The following is an 18,481-nucleotide window of genomic DNA, read 5'->3' on the forward strand; positions in this document are numbered from 1 at the left end:
CTAACTTGATCAAAATAGGTAGTGCTGGTGAGTTTGGCCAGTATTTTGGGTTTGGAGTTCTCCCCAAGGTAGATATAAATCTCTATGTTGACACCTTTTTGGTTTTTGAACCATCTTTGAGTAATACCCACAACGTCCTAGTACCCATACTCTCATAAGGAATCAACTCGGTTATGAAGTCTAACAAGACTTGGGCTTTGATAGTCTTTCTTGGTTTCTAAGTAGTCTAATATTCAGAGAGTTCTACGAAACATTTAATCATCATTCCCACTAGATATAGTTTGTGTAGAATTTGTCGTATTGGTTTGTGCAGAATTTCTCATCGTCAACAAAGCGAATGCTACATTTTTATCTTATAATAGTTTTATTGCACCCTCTGATGATCTTATTGACAAAATAGATTGATTTCTACTCACTCACCATCTCTCGTACAATGGTCTAGTTGACCAGTGTATCAATTACAATAAGGTAAACGTATATTGTTTCACCTGATTTCGGCCCAATCAAAATAGTTGGAGATATTGATTGTTCATTTAGTTGGTTGGAGACTTCCTTATAATAATCCGTGTATGTGAAATGTGAAATTTTTTCCATTTTTCAAGGAGATGATATGATAGTCGTGATTTTTGAGGTACCATTGAGAGAAATTCGGTTAATGTTGTAATCTTTCATATTTGTGTCTAGTGTTAGACCTCCTAAAGAGTTATATGGATCTTTGAGAGTACCTCAAAATCACTTTAAAAATATATTTGATGGCTCTCAAACATTTATTTTTCTTTTACCATTTCAAAATCTAACTCGAATACAAACCCATAGTATCTTCAAAATCAAACTCTAATTGAGAAGTCCCATACAAGAAGGAGGCTGGTACACACTTGCTACCGGTAATTATTCAACCAACCCCATCACAACAAAACAAAACCCCTTCCCTCTCTCTCTCTCTCAATCTGCGTCACCAAACATGTCCCAAAAGCTTGTTCGTGTTCACCACCACCCTTCTTCATATTTCTCCATACCTTTCTCTTCTCCATCTTCACCTTCCTCTTTCTTTCTCACTTTCTCTTCTTCTTCTTCTTCTTCTTCTCCAATTTCCATTAGATTCAGAACACCCTTTTCTTCTATAACCCCTTTACACCAACTTCATAACCCTCCACTTTCCATTAATCTCATACCCATTTCCACTGATTCTCACTTCGATCAACTCCTTACACATACCCAACATCCTCCTTTCATTATTCTTTGGTATTTCCTTTTCTTATTCTTCTCAAAATCTAATTTTTTTTTACTGTTTTCGTGATTAATAGTTCCTTATATGATGATCACAACTATCTAGTTTGTGTAGATATTAATTAGGTAATTATCGAGTTCAATTTTATACTTTGTTGTTTTTATTACAGGAGGATTCTGATATTTTGGTATAACTACAGCCAATATTTCTTTTTGTTTATGCGAGTCTCGGCGCAATGATAAGTTTGTTTGTTTTAACATCGTTGAAACAGTTCTCTTCATTTGCAAGAGTAACGTTGCGTACATCTATTATCCCTAAGTTCCACTAGGTGAGAGTTTTGTACACTGGGCCAATGTGTTATATTTACACTGAACTCCACTAAGAAATGGTGAGTGTAAGTCTTGAAATGAGAGGATTTTCGGGTATTAAAGATGGAGTGAATTTAGGGTAGTTTCCCCTTTTTCATTCAGGATCATTGTGTTGCACTTCATTGCAAATATATATTTTGGGTAATTCCCCCTTTTCATTCAGGATCACTGTGTTGCACTTCATCACAAGATTATATTTCTGACTAGTTAATACCACTTTTTTGTGAAACTGGGTTTTGAGGTGAGATTATGTGGTTTTGCTGTAGGATGGCAAATTGGTGTAGAAATTGCATATATTTAAAGCCAAAATTGGAAAAGTTGGCAGCAGAATATTATCCAAGGTGAGATTCTCATTCCATTTTTTCTTTTGAATATCGAGCACAACTAGAACCAATTCAGACTGTATTAATCATTTACATGTTGAACTGATTGAAAATATCTGCTGAACTTTCATTAACCCATTTTATATGTGGTTGCCTTTAATTTTTACCATTGATTAATTTGAAATGGTCTATTCTAGTCAAAAGTTCCATAAATCTCTTATTTAGGGTTCTTTCAAGTTTCAACTAACTAATATAAGATATTAGCGAAACTAATTTGTATAGTAGAGCATAGTGAGGACACCTCACATTTGTAATGTTGGATGCTCATGATATTTTAATTGATTAATTTCACATATTTAAATTAATATCTCAAGTTCTCAACTTGTTAACCCTTTAATCAGCGAAATGTTTACTCTGATTTCTTGTAGATTGCAATTCTACAGTGTTGATGTAAATGCAGTTTCACATAAACTTGTTGCTTGTGCTGGTGTGACTGTAAGTTTCTTTTATTAGAACCCACAATTTATCCTTTCGTTTCAATTTTATTTCTTAATTATGATATCTAAAAACAATATTTAAAGTTTTAGGTTCTTGTATCTGCAACATATCACAGTTTTCTTTCATAAACAATCGTTGATAAATTCACAACAAGCATTTTATCTGTGCAACTCACCTTTTTTCCTTAGAATTATGCGGCCTAAATTTTATAATTAAGAAGTTGAGAATAGGAAGGAGAGTACAAATCCGTATCCTTGGGCTAATTGCAAAAAAAACAAATTAGAAACTTGTAGAGGTATAGTTATATACGGAAAGATCCGGTGTTCTAGGTGGTATGTTTATTTCATGTAATCTTTTGATTTATGTGGTTTATGCTTTGCTAAGTTGTTCTGGTATTAGCTTTTATTAGGTGTATGACTTGGTGAAACAAGCTCAACCTTTCAGTTTGTACTAATGTAGAATAACTGTTTGACAATTATGTTTTTAGTAAAGGTACTGGTTTTATCTTTGAGGGAGCTTAGACTTGTAGAGTTGAGCCTTAAGATATAAAGCAAGTTTAGTTATCCAAAATTTTCTAACATATTTCAATTTTGAATAGTTTATTTTATCTATTTCTATTGCTGAAAGCATAGGACAGGACTGAACTTAGTTGAAGGGGAATACATTAACACCCCAGGCGTGTCATACGACCGCCCTGACCCATGAATATACTAAGCGTGTCACCCACAACCTTAAATACCCTTTGCAATATTTTATTCCCTCTAAAGGGAGCCTCCCGCAACTTGAACCTATGACCTCAGGGACGAGGAGTCATTGTTCTAACTTGGAACAATGACTATTTGTCCTGAGTTTGAGTCTCAGGAGGCTCGGTGCATTAATGAGCCCGAGGGGTTGCATGTCATGGCTGAGGTGTTAATACATCGAAAATAGCTTCTTCTGTTGTCTATAGTGGTGCACTCAGTAACCAGTATTTTATGGTTATGATTTTGTTGTTCTATGCTTGGTTTTGACATGTTCTTGGAATGTTTACAGTAAACACCTGAAAGTCATCCTAGTTTTATAAAACTGTCGTGAACAGCTTAGGGAATATACTCTCATAATGTGTTAATTTAATTACACTTTGCCTTGCTCTTCTGAATATGTTAAAATACTGTATTTTTGCTTATCTTTCTTATCATTACATCGTTATGTTTTGCTTCAAGCCTTCAACTAATTACTAGTTACACATTTGGTTATTTATACTGATTGTGTCATTTTCCCCCTCGCAGAAAATGCCAACAATACAAGTAAGTGCCATTTGTATTTGACCTTTTTCTCTTTAAATTTTCTTCTCCACCAAGTGATTTATATGTTCTTGTTGCAGCTATGGAAGGATGGCAGGAAACAAGCTGAAGTAATCGGAGGCCGTAAAGCACATTGGGTAATAAGTGAGGTTCAGGAGATGATTGAAAATGAGTGCACCATGTGAGGTTATAAACTAAACTAAAATAGTTTTAGGAAACTACATTTCTTTTTTCTTCATTATAAGTTTATAACAAGAGAATTATGATTTTTGCTGCTCTTCATTAAGAGGTCCTTGTTTAAATTGGGTGGTGTTCAAGTCCTAATAATTAAGGGGTATCTTCTGAAATCATGATTTTGCTGCTCTATGAAGGTTTCTCAAATATAATTGTTGTTTAAGGGAAATTATACATCAGTGCCCCATTGTAGTGTATGTAGACAATGTCATTTGTTCAATATAAATCAGCATATAGAATGAAGTTGGTAGGATGGGTTTCTTGGAGATCAACATTAAAGAAAACTAACAAGTATATACTTTTTTGTTTGATATATTGTGTAGATAATAATCATTTGTCAAAACAATTGCAGCCATATTTTTTGCTTATAAAAAAAAGGAAATTTTTGGGGCTTTTATGAAGAGTTGTGTTATGGTGGAGTTGATTACTTTATTTTATTTGATGATGATTCATGTATTGATAGTGTGTCTATTTTAGTATAAAATTCTAAGAAGTTGTTGGTGAAGTGGTGTAAGCCCTATTAAATTTTTAAGGTGAGCAAAAGTCAAGAGTTCGATTTCTAGTAGCGACATTTGTTGGAAGGAACGGTCACGCACCTCGAAAGATATTAGTTTCTTATATAGAGGTTTAGAGATACTCTTGGTAGTATCAAAAAAAGTATATAAATCCAAAATTATACTCTTCTTCCATCATATTTTAGAAGATTTTCCACCACTTTATAATATCTATGCAGTATTAAAAATAATTTATATCAAATAATATTTTTGTATATATGTTTATTACTTTTTTTCATGTTCCGCTAAACCATTTTACTTTTTAACATATAATTCTAGACAAAATTCTGTTAGTGGAGTGATAATTAGATTAGAGAGAGAAATACATGAGAGTTAGGTGTAATTTGGAATAATAACATATTTCTTAATAATTTTTTGTATTTCCTCACTCTTTTATTACTAGTCTCTCTTTCATGGTGCATAACTGTCCCTCCCGATAAGTTTCATTCCAGCATTTTGACTTTTTGTTCATCCTATGGATCTAGTGGAGTCTTAAACCAGTAGACCAACATGACTTGAATAAAATTTGAGACTAATCCATTTCTTAATAAATTTGAGACTAATAATTGTTTTTACCTATTTTTAATCTACTCTTTTTTTGAGTTAAGTTATTTAATTGTGACCTGAATAAAATGATCAAAAATCAATTTGACTGCTTTAAAATATTGTTATTTCTTAGAAAATGCAAGAAATTTCAGTCGAACTTAATTTTGTGTTATGATAGAAACAATTATTTATTGAGTTTTTTAAAAATGATTCACATATGTAAGATACAAGAGCTAGAAAAAAATGGATGGCGTTCTGAATGCCTATCATAAGTAAGTTAATTGCACATTTTGAAACGAATAATGTGGAGTATTTAAACTTTGGTTGTTGATCCCATAAAACAATTGAATTATTCCAGCTAAACTTTTAAAAGTAAAAAAATCGCGTAAAGAAAATATAAAAGAAGATTAGTTTCAAAAAATAAGAGAGAATTAAGAATATTTTAAAGTTGTGGATTCGGTGAGAATAGGTAAGAACGATAAAAAGGGTTAGGTTCAGGGGTTATTATGTGGTTATTGTTGGTTATGATTGGTAAATGATTATTTTTTATGAAAGACATTCACTTCAACGACAAAATATAATTAAATGGGTAGACATGTTATTATAATGGTGTAATAGAGTAAGTTTCTCTTAGATTTTTTCGAAACTCAAAAAATTAAGAGTTTGATTTATAAAAGTGACATTTATCGTGAGTATAACTACGTATTTAAAAAATGGTTAGTTCTTTAATTAAATGGTGAAAAAATACTCTATAAAAGAATATGAAGTTCCTTTACATTTGGATTTGATTAATGATAGATTAGAATGCGAGTATAGACAACCTAATAAATCTAACTAGAGTATTCCAATGAAAGAAATGTATGCATTGAAAATGTACGAGTTTTATATAATATTACTATATAATTCATTATTAATATTTAATTATTATTAACTATTCAAAAAATAATTTAAAAGAATTATAAATAATGTACTTAGTATAGTATAAATCTTTACAATTAAAATATATAAATATTATTCTAAAATGAAAACGGTTTGATACCCCCATTTGTTACTAATTAAGATGTTATAGTTACCATTATGACTCATTGACTAGTTGAGGTATTGTCTCCACATCAACAAACAATCAATTAATAGTATCATGCAATTAAAAATATCATGCATTAACATATTCAAATGAATAACTATTTGAGGTAAGTCACCTCTTCAACATGCAATCAAATAATCAGAGTAATGCTAACTTGAAGTACATCAGTGTTTAATGTATTTTAATTATTAGTAAAATGTAGTCTTGTCTTTTGTATTTTCCTAGTTTCCTATATGTATTGGCCCTTTGGCCATATCTTTATTATCAATTCCATATTGCATTTCTCTCTTCTTCTCCTCTCCCTTCTCTCTTCTTCTTCTCATCTCCCTTCTCTCTTCCTATGCAGCTGATCTAACATGGTATCAAGAGCAAGGTTTGCTAAGGCCACAGCTTTCGCGGATCCAAGTTGGCTGGGTTCCATCATCTTTTCTTCTTCTTTGCAGTGGTAAACCAGCCTCCGCAGTTCGCAGATCGGAGATCACAGTTTCAGATTCGCAGTTCAGATTCGCAGATCGCAGTTTTCGCTGAGCGAGTATCAATTTCGCTGAGCAAATTTGTCAGGTTTTCTGTTTCTCTTTCCTTTTGAATTTCGATTTCCCTGCTGTTGTGCTTGTTAGTTATGGCAAATGAAAGAGATGATTCTTTGTAATCCATTAGTGTGCAACTAAATGGATCATCCAATTATGCATATTGGAGTTATGTGATGAGAAGTTTTTTGATTGGTAAACGAATGTGGGGATATAATATGTTTCTGGAACTTTTGTTAAACCTACAAATAGTGCTACTGAAAATTATGCAAAGGAGTTAGAAACTTGGGAAGTGAACAACTCGAAAATTATTACTTGGATTAATAATTCTGTTTCGCAATCTATTGGTGTTCAACTTGCAAAATATGATTCAGCATCTCAGGTTTGGGAGCACCTTAAACGATTGTATGTGCAGTCCAATTTTGCAAAACAATATCAGTTAGAGATTGATATTCGAGCTCTCCAACAACATAGCATGAGCATCCAAGAGTTTTATTCTGCTATGACTAATCTTTGGGACCAATTGGCACTCACTGAATCTGCAGAGTTGCAAGCATTCACATCGTACATTGATCGCTCACACCGTACACTGATCGCTGGGAACAACAGCGTTTAGTACATTTTTTGATGGCTCTTCGGAATGATTTTGAAGGCCTACGTGGTTCCATTTTGCATCGCACTCCTCTGCCATCTGTTGACTCTGTTGTTAATGAACTTTTAGCTGAAGAAGTTCGTTTGAAGTCCCACTCTGAAAAGGGAATTGTTAACAAAGGGATTCTACCAAGCCCCTCTGTGTTTGTTGCTCCTGTTGTGAAAGGAAAATCTCAAGGCAGAGTCAATTATGATGAATGTAGCTTCTGTAAGGAAAAGGGTCATTGGAAGGCTCAATGTCCAAAATTATTGAAGAAGGAGCAACCTTATCAACCACCTCAGTGGCGTCCGCCTCAGTCGAAATACAGGAACTTTCAGCACACATCTCAATCTTCCAATGTTGCTGCTGCTACTGCTGTTTCTCCATCTGCCACCCCTGGGATGGTTCACTCTGGGTCTAACATGTCTGACCTGGTAGAACAATTTCAGAAGTTTCTTGCATCTCAGCCCAATGCTATGTCAGTCTCTCCTAATGTAGGTCTGTCTTCTGCTGGCTCATCAGGTATATCATCCTCCATATGGATCCTTGACTCTGGAGCGTCCCATCATATGTCATCTGACTTTAAATCTTTTACATCTGTACATAAGTCGTCCTGTGTATCTGTTATGACTGCTGATGGAACTCCTATGTTATTGGAAGGAGTTGGTTCTGTTTCTACACCTAAACTATCTCTCTCTGATGTTTATTATATACCTAACCTCACTTTAAGTCTTGCTTCTGTTAGTCAACTGTGTGATTCTGGTTTCTCAATCTTATTTTCCTCAACTCATTGTTATGTGCAGGATCCTCAATCGAAGAGGCTGATTGGGACAGGCCATAGACAGGGGGGGCTTTATATTTTGGATGAACTGAAGCTTCCACATGTTGCAGCTCCTACTGTTGATTTATCATCTTTTCGTTTGAATTTGTCTTCTTCTAAGTTTTATTTATGGCATTCTCGTCTGGGTCATGTATCTTCTCCTCGTTTGAAATACTTAGCATCAACGGGAGTCTTAGGATCATTACAACCAAATAACATTTCTGACTGTTGTGGTTGTAAACTTGCCAAGTTTTCTGCTTTACCTTTTCCTAAGAGTGTTTCAATTTCTAAGGCACCTTTTGATTTGGTTCATTCTGATGTATGGGGTCCATCCCCAATTGCTACTAAAAGTGGATCCAAATATTATGTCTCTTTCATTGATGATTACACCCGTTATTGTTGGATTTTTCTTATGAAACATCGTTCTGAATTCTTTGGTATTTATTGTCATTTTCGTGCTTTGGTTAATACTCAATATAACTCTGTTATTAAGTGCTTCCGCTGTGATTTAGGTGGTGAATACACCTCTAACAAATTCTCTGAGTTACTTTCCTCTGATGAAACAGTTCACCAAGCCTCTTGTACTAACACCCCTGAACAAAATGGAGGTGCTGAAAGAAAGCATCGTCACATTCTTGAAACAGCCAGTTCTATGCTTCTGTCAGCATCGGCTCCTTCTGAGTTCTGGGGTGAGGCTGTCCAAACTACGGTTCATGTCATTAACAGAATTCCTTCTTCTGTTACTTCAAGTTTGTCTCCTTTTGAAAGGTTGTATGGTCATCCTCCTGATTATTCATCATTGAGGGTTTTTGGTTCCACTTGTTTTGTTCTTCTTCCTCATGTTGAACTGAGTAAATTGACTTCTCGATCTGTCATATGTGTCTTTCTTGGTTATGGGGATGGTCAGAAAGGTTATCGTTGTTATAATCCTTCTACTCGTAAATTGTATATTTCTCGTCATGTTGTTTTTCTTGAGCATTTGCCTTTTTATTCTATTCCATCTGACTCTCAAAACATTACCAGGTCTGATCTCATTCATATTGATCCATTTGTTGCGGATATTGATGGTCCAAATGACTTTAATTTTGAGAATTTCAGGGATGAAGCTCCTCATACCCCCCCGCCTGCCCATGACCCTCTGCAGATTGGTGATCCTCATCCTCAACCACCTCATCTTCCTCGTCGTTATCCTCAACGTATCCATAAGTCCACTCAGCTCCCTGACTTTGTTTACAACATTTATTCTACTTCTTTTGCTTCTGCTTTGACCTCTCTCCACAGGTTATTTGAGCTCTCCTCCTAGGCTTTTCTTGATCCTACAGGCTATGAACGATGAACTTTCTGCTTTGCACAAAACAGGTACTTGGACTATGGTGTCTCTACCACCAGACAAACGTGCTATAGGTTCTCGTTGGGTCTTTAAGAACAAGATCAAGTCTGATGGTTCTATTAAACAATATGGCATGGATTATGAAGAAACTTTTGCTCCTGTTGCCAAGATGACAACCATTCGCACTCTTATTGCTATTGCATCTGTTCGTCAATGGCATATCTCTCAGATGGATGTCAAAAATGCTTTTCTAAATGGTGATCTTCATGAAGAAATATATATGGTTCCTCCTCCTGGAGTTTCTCATAATCCGGGGGAAGTATGCAAGCTGCAAAAATCTCTCTATGGGCTCAAACAAGCTCCTCGCGCTTGGTTTGAGAAATTCTCTATTGTGATAACTTCTCTTGGCTTCTCTTCAAGTCCACATGATTCTGCTTTATTTGTCAGAAATACTCCTCATGGTTGCATTATCATCTCTTTATATGTCGATGATATGATCATTACTAGTGATGAGATTACAAAGTTGAAAACGCAACTAGCAGAACAATTTGAGATGAAGGATTTAGGTACTCTTACATATTTCTTGGGAATTGAAGTAGCCTCATCTCCTAGGGGTTATCTTCTTTCCCAATCGAAATATATTGCTGATATTCTTGACCTGGTTAGTCTCTCTGACACTAAAGCTGTTGACAGTCCTCTTGAGACTAATGCTAGATATACATCTTCTGATGGTGTTCCTCTCTCTGAACCTGCTCTATACCGCACTCTTATTGGTAGTTTGGTGTATCTGACCATTACCAGACCCGATATTGCTTATGCAGTGCACATTGTTAGCCAGTTTGTGAGTTCTCCTACTACTGTTCATTGGGCAGCTGTTCTTCGGATCCTTCGTTATCTTCGAGGCACTCAGTTTCAGAGTCTTCTTTTCTCTTCAACTTCTTCCTTGACATTGTCTGCTTATTCAGATGCTGATTGGGGTGGGGATCCTACTGATCGCAAGTCTACTACAAGTTTATGTATCTTTCTAGGAGATTATCTCATATCTTGGAAGAGTAAGAAGCAGGATGTTATTTCTCGCTCTTCTACAGAGGCTGAGTATCGTGCTATGGCAACCACCACTTGTAACCACCACCAACATATTAATCATTTACTTTACTTTGACAATTAAAATAAAGATAAAGAAATATAATATAAAGTGTACCAAATAAAAATTACAATATAAATTACATTTGATAAAAAAATATTCCGATTCACCAAAATAAAATATATAAAACTTAAATATTTGATATTAGAAAGTAAAAATGTGGGCTGACAGATACGAATCATACTAGTAGTTATAATTATGATTGTGAACTTATTATATGCATTAAGTTTTGGTTATAGGTGATTAAAGTTTTTACTAGTTACTTTTATTTGTAACACAAGGGCTTGTGTAGTTATAATTACTAGGGTGTATACAGACAGTTCGTGTCTGTCGACCCGTATTCTTATTTTCTGATATTAAGTATTAAATTTATATTTTTTATTTTATAGAATTATAATTTTTTTTATTGGATGTACTTCATGTTATAATTTTTGTATTTATTATAATATTCAACTTAAAGTGAGATGTGTTAATTATAGTTATCTAGGATTATATGGTTTTACTTTGGAAATAAAAAACATTAAGAGCAAAATAGGAAAATAGAATCATGATGATAGTTATTTCAAGTTTTGGTTTTATATATAGTATAGAAGTATAGACCAGTTTTGACTTTATATATAGTATTTGACTTTATATATAGTATAGAATATATATGAAAGTATAGATATATAGATATAGATATAGATATAAATATAGATATAGATATAGAGATGATTGTGAAATTATTATATGTATTAAATTTGGTACTTGATTATGTGTTATGAATTTGAAACTTAATTATTAAAGTAATCATTTATGATTTAAGTTGTAATTGCAATAACTTTGGATTTGTGTAAGCATTTAATTTATTTTTAAAGTGGTACATGTTATTTTAATAGTGTGACTTACATAATTAAATTATGTAAGATTTATATAATTAACTATAATGAACATTTATATTATTGTGGAATCTAGCAATAACAACATTTGGCATAGTTTCACGGTTACATGAGTGGTTAATCCCCTTAAAAAAGAGCTACTACAGTTGTCCTGTTGAAAAGTATGAATTTGAATTTCAACCTTTGACCATATAACAACATATCATAATCTAACTTTACTCAACTACTAATCCAATTCTTAATTGACATTTTTGTGTATATGAAGTTATTACCTAACCCTAGAAATAACCGTTAAAGCCCAACAAAACCAACAACTTCATGCACGTACCCATGACCCTGTCGGGCCCACACCATCTCTCTTTCTTCTTTCTCAAATTCCTTCTTTTTTTCTGATTCCCAACAACAACAACAACAACAAAACAGCAATAGCAGCTTCTTCATCCTCAACTCAATTCAAAAGGGTAACTTTCGTTAATCTTTGATTTCCCAATATTCTCAATTTTCTTAAAAAAATCTGGGTTTTCCTTTTTTTTTACGTGATTCTGATTTGATTTGGGCTTGAATTGTTGGAAGTTGTTTTGATATCTTCTGTTGATTTTGGTTTTCTATATTTCTGTTTCAGAAAGGATCAAATTTTGGGTTTTGTTTCTATTGATGTGAAGGGTTTTTTTTTTCAGCTGTGGAGTCCAAGGTATGACAAAAAAAATTCTTTTTTGTTTCCCCTTAATTGAATTTTGTTTATTGATTTAGGATGTGTTACTTTGAGGTCAAAGGGTACTCAGAATAAAAATAAGAATGATACTAAATTATGTTTGATGTATTTTAAGTCTATTCTAGGTGGGATTTTAACTTTTGGAGGGTATAGTTAAAGAGAAGTAAATCAAGGAATCATGTATTTTTGTGTGTAGGGTACTCAGAAGAAAAAGAAAAAATATACTAAGTTTTTTTTGATTATTTTAAGTCTATTCTAGATGGTATTTTAACTTTGAAGGGTATAGTTAAAGATAAGGAAATCAAGGAATCATGATTTTTTCGTGTCATATAATTTTGTAGCAACTAAAATGTGGATTAAGGTGTGGGTTTATTCTTTTTATTATGGTTTTCGTTTGTTCAACTTAAAAGGAAACATTTTTGTGGCATTTTATTCTAGGTGACTTCTAGTTTGGAGATTGCCGGTGCTAGTAAAGTAGATATGCAAACTTCAGATGACTTTTTGCAGACTTTGCCGAATGGGAATGTTGATGACACTTTGCAGAATGAGCTGAAAAGGATAATGCAAGATCAGCAGAATCAGCAGTTTATCAATCATGAAAGGGATCTCAATATTTATAGGAGTGGAAGTGCTCCTCCAACAGTGGAGGGATCGTTACGTGCTGTTGGTAGTCTGAGAAACTCTGATTTCGGAGGGATCAGTAGTAGGAGCAGCAACAATAATAATGGATTTTTGACTGAGGATGAGATTCGTTCACATCCTGATTATCTTTCTTATTATTACTCACATGAGAGTATAAATCCTAGACTACCTCCACCATTGTTGTCGAAAGAAGATTGGCGTGTTGCACAAAGGTTTCAAGCTGGTGGATCTTCATTAGAGGGATTTAGAGATTGGAGGAAGAAGGTGGCCACAAATGAGGATAGTTCATCACTCTTTTCTATGCAGCCGGGTTTTTCTGTGCAACAGGCAGAGAATGACTTGATGGAACTGAGGAACGCCAGTGGACGGAATCTCTCTAGGGAAAGTTCATCACAGTTGCTTGATGGGCATATGGATGGTTTCGAAAGAATGTCAGTACCTGGTCTTGGTGCGACGAGGACGTCTTTTCCTAACATTCTTCAGGTAATTAATATTTGATTGCTTGTGTGGTATTTTTGGTTCTAGATGAGGCATTTTCTGTGCCATTAACTGACATGTCATTTTTGCAACTTCATTTTTGACATAAGGCGGATAGTAAATGTTAATTTACCATCAGCTTTATGTTATCTTCTAATATTTACAAGTTGTCGGCATGTTATACTTGTTAAAGAAGCACGAGTGTAGGCCATGAAATATAGGTTCCCTGTTTTCATTTCATTTTATCCTTCAATTTCTGGCATTGACCATAACCATCCACTAAGGTGAAAAAATATTTCACTTGAATAATTTATGCAGATAAGCTGGTAGAGTACATCCTGCTATTTTTTATCCTTTTCTGCTATTTTCTGTTAAACTTATAACTAAAGTTATCAATTTAGCAGGAAGGAGTTGACCAACCGGCCTCCCTATCCGGCAATATCTCACGTCCGTCAAGTCGCAATGCATTTGGTGATATTGTGGATTCAACTGGCATTGTTGATCGCGAGTTGTTCGAGGGCTTGCGTTCTTCAGCTTCAACTCCTGGTTTGGTCGGACTTCAGAACCATGGTCTAAATGCTTCTCATAGTTTTGCATCTGCTGTGGGTACTTCTTTGTCAAGGGTTACAACCCCTGAACCACAGGTTATTGGGAGATCTTTTGGATCCGCAGTTCCTCCCGTGGGGGGTAAAGTTTTTTCTGTTGAAAGAAGTGGTATTGCCTTGGGCACCCCAAACGGTCACTCTTCTAGTATGCCTGATATTGCTGATATGACTTCTTCTTTATCCGGGTTAAATTTGTCTGGTGTTAGAAATGCAGGGCAAGATAGACTTTTAAAATCTAACCTACAAATGGAACTTGGTAATCATGCTGATGTTCTGTTAACCACACCGACCAATTTTAATTTGTCTGGACATAATGGGATTCCAACAAACCTTAACGCATTTAGTTCAAATGATCAAGTCAATCTACTGAAAAAAACTGCTTCTTTCGCTAGTCTTCGGTCCAAAATGAATTCTTCTGTAAACGCAGCAAGTCCAAGTACAGACTTTGCTGGCCATGTTCCTGGTGCATATCTTGGGAACTCAATGAATACTGTGCACAACAATAATCTCGAGACAGGTTCTATCTCTGTCTCTCTCTTACTCTCTCTGACTCTGTGTTTGTGTGTGCCCATATGCATGTGAATTAATTTAAGCTCAGTGAAGTTTAGTGTTATAAAATTATGTTAAAAATTTGGCTTTTGAGTTACAGCTTTGAGGGGTCTCAGAGATGGACAAACTTTTGATGCACTTGGAAATCAATTTGGTTCTGACCTTCATTCCCCAACCCTGGACCCACGCTTCATGCAAAGCTTGCAACGAAGCTCTAATTACTCGATGCATGGGATGAGTGGTTCTGGTGATCCTTCTCAAATGAGAAATTTCTCTGATACTTCACATGGAGACTTAGAGGGACTTCGGGAAGCATATTTTGCGATGTTTCTTGCTCAACAAAAGCAACAATATGAGCTCCCACTTCCGAGCAAATATGGGCTTCTTAATAATGGGTTCTTAGGGAGTCAGCCATATGGTCTTAGCATGCCATATTCAGGAAAGCAGATTGCAGATTCTTCATTTCCTTCTCCTGGATCAGGAAATCCACTGTTTGAGAATCAACACATATCACACTATAATTCTATGATGAGAAGTTCAACAGGAGGTTCTGGAGGCTCATGGCATGCTGCTATTGGCAATAACCCGGAGGGACAATTTGCTACATCCTTATTAGATGAGTTCAAGAACAAGGCTAGACCTTTTGAACTTTCAGATATTGTTGGTCATGTGGTTCAGTTCAGGTATGAGTCCTGCACCTCCACTGTTGTTGCTAGTGACATTACTCTAGTAGTCTGAATTGGTTATCTGTGCCATAATGCAGTACGGATCAGTATGGTAGCCGCTTTATTCAGCAGAAATTAGAAACTGCCTCAGTAGAAGAGAAAGCCAAAGTATTTCCCGAGATTGTTCCTCAGGCTCATGCCTTGATGACTGATGTCTTTGGCAATTATGTTATACAGAAAGTATGATTTGCTTCTACTAATACTGAGTCATGTCGTAAATATGTTCTTTCTATTTAGTCACTGAATTTAGATTGCCATGCTTGACATTGCAGTTTTTTGAGCATGGTACAGAAAGTCAAAGGACGGAATTAGCCAGCCAACTTACAGGTCATGTTTTACCTCTTAGTCTGCAGATGTATGGTTGCAGAGTGATTCAGAAGGTACCTTCCAAGCCGCGTATTCATATTGTTCCCTATTCATGTGCAGTATCTCTTGCCTAACCAAAAATTTGAAGAAAAAAATAACTTTTTTTGCATTCGACGGTTTTTATTTTTGGTCAAAGCTCGGTGCTGTGCTCATTGTTACATGTGGCCTCTTTATTGCATATCAGTAATGAATTTCTGATGATGTCTTTCTAAACTGGTGCATGATTTACTTTAATTTAAGTAAATGATAGAACACATATATTCTTTTTTATTGCTTTCTACTTTCTGCAGTACCGAAAGTTTGTTATTTTTATTGTCAACTTGTCCCACATCAAACTAATAAGGCCCTCATGTGTATACTAAATCATCAGGGTTTAAATTTGAACTTGATTGTTCCGATTTAGTTTAGGTGAATACTGATAAATAAAAATAAAGTGAGCAAATGCAAAGCAATATTTATTTACAGGCTCTGGAGGTAGTTAATGTGGATCAGCAGACTCAAATGGTTTCGGAGCTCGATGGTGCAGTAATGAGATGTGTTCGTGACCAAAATGGAAACCATGTTATTCAAAAGTGTATAGAGTTTATCCCTCAAGATAGAATTCAGTTTATCATCTCATCCTTTTATGGGCAAGTTGTTTCACTCTCTACTCATCCTTATGGGTGCCGAGTTATTCAGGTTGGAACATTGTACATAATATTTATATTTTATAGTGGCAGTGATGAGCTTTTGTTTTAGTATTTTATTTAACAGTTTGCATGGATAATAACAGAGGGTTCTTGAATATTGTGATGATCCAAGCACACAACAAACTATCATGGATGAAATCATGCAATCTATCTGCAATTTAGCACAGGATCAATATGGAAATTATGTTATTCAGGTACTTAGCTATCAACATTTGAATTTGATTCATCTAGATGATTGGAAATGCACACCAATACCAGATATGTACGTTTTATGCCGTGCAACTTCTGCCCTTATACCCGCACTTGTAATATGCATTACAGTTTTGTGACTTTGGTTGTCTCCCTTTTTATAATAGAGACAAGTTCATGTTTGTGTGTGCTTTGACAAAAAAACTGTTTATGCTTCTGTATTGGTCTTAAATTATAAACAGACCCCGTTAAGTAAGCTAAAAGTTAGACATTTATTGCACTTACATATGCAGCCACTTGCAGCTATTATTCCAGTTTCAAACCTTCTGTCTGAGTTAATATGCGGAGGTTTCGTTATCAAGTGATATAGAACAAGTATTACCACTCTTCAATGCTGTTGTCAAACATGAATACTTTTGTGATCATTTGGTTAAAATTTTCAATTTCATCTTGTTATCTGGATTTTTATCTGCGATTAACAGATTGGATTTTAAGAGAGATAGCTTGCCTTATTATTTTGTTATGCATAAACTTCGTTTTCTGTTTTCTTCTGGAAAAAATGTTCATTGCTTATTGATTTATATGCCCATTTGAGAACAAGTGCTGTATCATACTACCTCCGCAGTACAAATGATTACTATATTTATGGGATGGAGGGAGTAGCATATCCAAATGTTTATTGTTTTTTTTATTTTTGCTAATTATGTTGTTGTTTCTGTGACATACTTTTGTTCGCTAGCACATCATACAGCATGGTAAATCACATGAACGGACCACTGTTATCAGCAAGCTTGCTGGACAAATTGTTAAAATGAGCCAGCAAAAATTCGCTTCTAATGTCATTGAGAAGTGCTTGACTTTTGGTTCTCCTGAAGAACGCCAGATTTTGGTGAATGAGATGCTTGGTACCTCCGAACAGAATCAGCCCTTACAGGTTTGACCCCTTTCACCTCTTATTGTGCAAAATTTCACTCTTTACATTGTGTTTCATATTTATCAAATCGAAAGTGCTTATTGAGTGGAAATACAACATTCAAACTGTAGGCTATGATGAAGGATCCTTTCGGAAATTATGTTGTGCAAAAGGTTCTAGAGACTTGCGATGATCGAAGTCTTGAGCTGATCCTTTCTCGCATCAAGGTTCACTTAAATGCCCTTAAGCGGTATACTTATGGGAAGCACATAGTTTCTCGTGTAGAGAAGCTGATAACCGCAGGAGGTATGCGACACATAGACTTTCTTCCTTAACATAAATTTGCATTGGTTGTTTCTAAAGCACCTTGATTTCTCATTTGCAGAGAGGCGCATCGGGTTGTTGGCTTAACTTACTACATTCTCAGAAGACATCCTAGTTTATGTCCTGAGAACACTACATAAAGGTTGTACAGCTAGCATGAATGTTAATATTTAGTAAGTTTCCTCTGCAAGCATTAGAGATAAGCTTAGCTGCACCAATGGAATAATTTCTTTACTATTACTTGAAATGAATAACTCCATAAGGAGATTTGTTTGACTTAGGATACCAAAGTTAGAGTTATGGCAATTTGTCCTTTTTGGGAGTGTATATTGGGTCCATTTTCTGTATAAAGTAAATCAATGGTAAATGATTAAGTGCAGTACTTGGGTCTATAGATCAGTTTCTCTACTTTCATATCAGGTATGTGAATAATATAGACTTCAATTTTCTTTGGCTGATCTTGTTCATTTGATTCACTTAATTATATTCCTAGTGCATCATTGATTCTCAAACAAAAGTAATACAAATCAATGGTGAATGATTGACTGACAGTGTAAAAAATATTTACACTGTCAGTGTATACATATTAAATCCATAGTAGAATTGAATTGTTTTATTTTCTGTTGAATTAGATGAAGTAAAATGTCAACACAACCAATTAGATAAATTTCAGCTACTAAGAATGCTTTAGAAATGTTTTATAACTTTTGGACTAGTCCTGACAAGTGGTTTTGGTTTGTGAAGTAATAACAAATACACTACAAATTGTACCCCAAAAAAAGAGAGATTATGCCAATATAATACCATTAGTAAATAAGAAAAAGATGTATGCGCTGACAATA

General features: G+C 34.8%; 3 protein-coding genes across 4 annotated transcripts; all 3 read left to right on the forward strand.

Moving 5' to 3' along the window:
- LOC109360488 (thioredoxin-like 3-2, chloroplastic) lies at positions 877-4,185 on the forward strand. Its single transcript, XM_019605433.1, has 5 exons — positions 877-1,242; positions 1,863-1,937; positions 2,348-2,414; positions 3,686-3,703; positions 3,781-4,185. Exons 1-5 carry the CDS (start codon positions 962-964, stop codon positions 3,883-3,885), a joined length of 546 nt encoding a protein of 181 aa, XP_019460978.1. The 5' UTR covers positions 877-961; the 3' UTR covers positions 3,886-4,185.
- Positions 7,273-8,646, forward strand: LOC109359816. The gene is made up of 2 exons (XM_019604513.1): positions 7,273-7,798; positions 8,080-8,646. The coding sequence occupies exons 1-2, from the start codon at positions 7,273-7,275 to the stop codon at positions 8,115-8,117; spliced, it is 564 nt and encodes a 187-aa protein (XP_019460058.1). The 3' UTR covers positions 8,118-8,646.
- Positions 11,703-18,018, forward strand: LOC109360485 (pumilio homolog 4-like). Of its 2 annotated transcripts, none has more exons than XM_019605426.1 (13): positions 11,703-11,909; positions 12,071-12,139; positions 12,599-13,285; positions 13,681-14,401; positions 14,534-15,116; positions 15,197-15,338; positions 15,431-15,538; positions 15,990-16,202; positions 16,297-16,407; positions 17,142-17,336; positions 17,447-17,621; positions 17,701-17,734; positions 17,776-18,018. In XM_019605426.1, the coding sequence occupies exons 3-12, from the start codon at positions 12,641-12,643 to the stop codon at positions 17,724-17,726; spliced, it is 2,919 nt and encodes a 972-aa protein (XP_019460971.1). In that variant the 5' UTR covers positions 11,703-11,909; positions 12,071-12,139; positions 12,599-12,640; the 3' UTR covers positions 17,727-17,734; positions 17,776-18,018. The 2 variants fall into 2 exon arrangements, with proteins under 2 accessions (XP_019460971.1, XP_019460972.1); XM_019605427.1 differs by having other exon boundaries at positions 11,704-11,909; positions 13,681-14,112; positions 14,161-14,401; positions 17,701-18,018.

The sequence above is a fragment of the Lupinus angustifolius genome, chromosome LG11 (genome assembly GCF_001865875.1).
Source record: "Lupinus angustifolius cultivar Tanjil chromosome LG11, LupAngTanjil_v1.0, whole genome shotgun sequence".
Lineage (NCBI taxonomy): Eukaryota > Viridiplantae > Streptophyta > Magnoliopsida > Fabales > Fabaceae > Lupinus > Lupinus angustifolius.

What these genes read in the sequence shown, in the direction of transcription:
- LOC109360488 (XM_019605433.1), top strand. Translation starts at nt 962, where the DNA reads ATGTCCCAAAAGCTTGTTCGTGTTCACCACCACCCTTCTTCATATTTC. An exon ending in CCTCCTTTCATTATTCTTTG is followed by an intron (nt 1,243 to 1,862) that starts GTATTTCCTTTT and finishes GTTTTGCTGTAG; the next exon opens with GATGGCAAATTGGTGTAGAA. An exon ending in GCAGCAGAATATTATCCAAG is followed by an intron (nt 1,938 to 2,347) that starts GTGAGATTCTCA and finishes GATTTCTTGTAG; the next exon opens with ATTGCAATTCTACAGTGTTG.
- LOC109359816 (XM_019604513.1), top strand. Translation starts at nt 7,273, where the DNA reads ATGGCTCTTCGGAATGATTTTGAAGGCCTACGTGGTTCCATTTTGCAT. An exon ending in GTCTTCTGCTGGCTCATCAG is followed by an intron (nt 7,799 to 8,079) that starts GTATATCATCCT and finishes TGTTATGTGCAG; the next exon opens with GATCCTCAATCGAAGAGGCT.
- LOC109360485 (XM_019605426.1), top strand. Translation starts at nt 12,641, where the DNA reads ATGCAAACTTCAGATGACTTTTTGCAGACTTTGCCGAATGGGAATGTT. An exon ending in ATGGGTGCCGAGTTATTCAG is followed by an intron (nt 16,203 to 16,296) that starts GTTGGAACATTG and finishes GGATAATAACAG; the next exon opens with AGGGTTCTTGAATATTGTGA. An exon ending in GAAGCTGATAACCGCAGGAG is followed by an intron (nt 17,622 to 17,700) that starts GTATGCGACACA and finishes TCTCATTTGCAG; the next exon opens with AGAGGCGCATCGGGTTGTTG.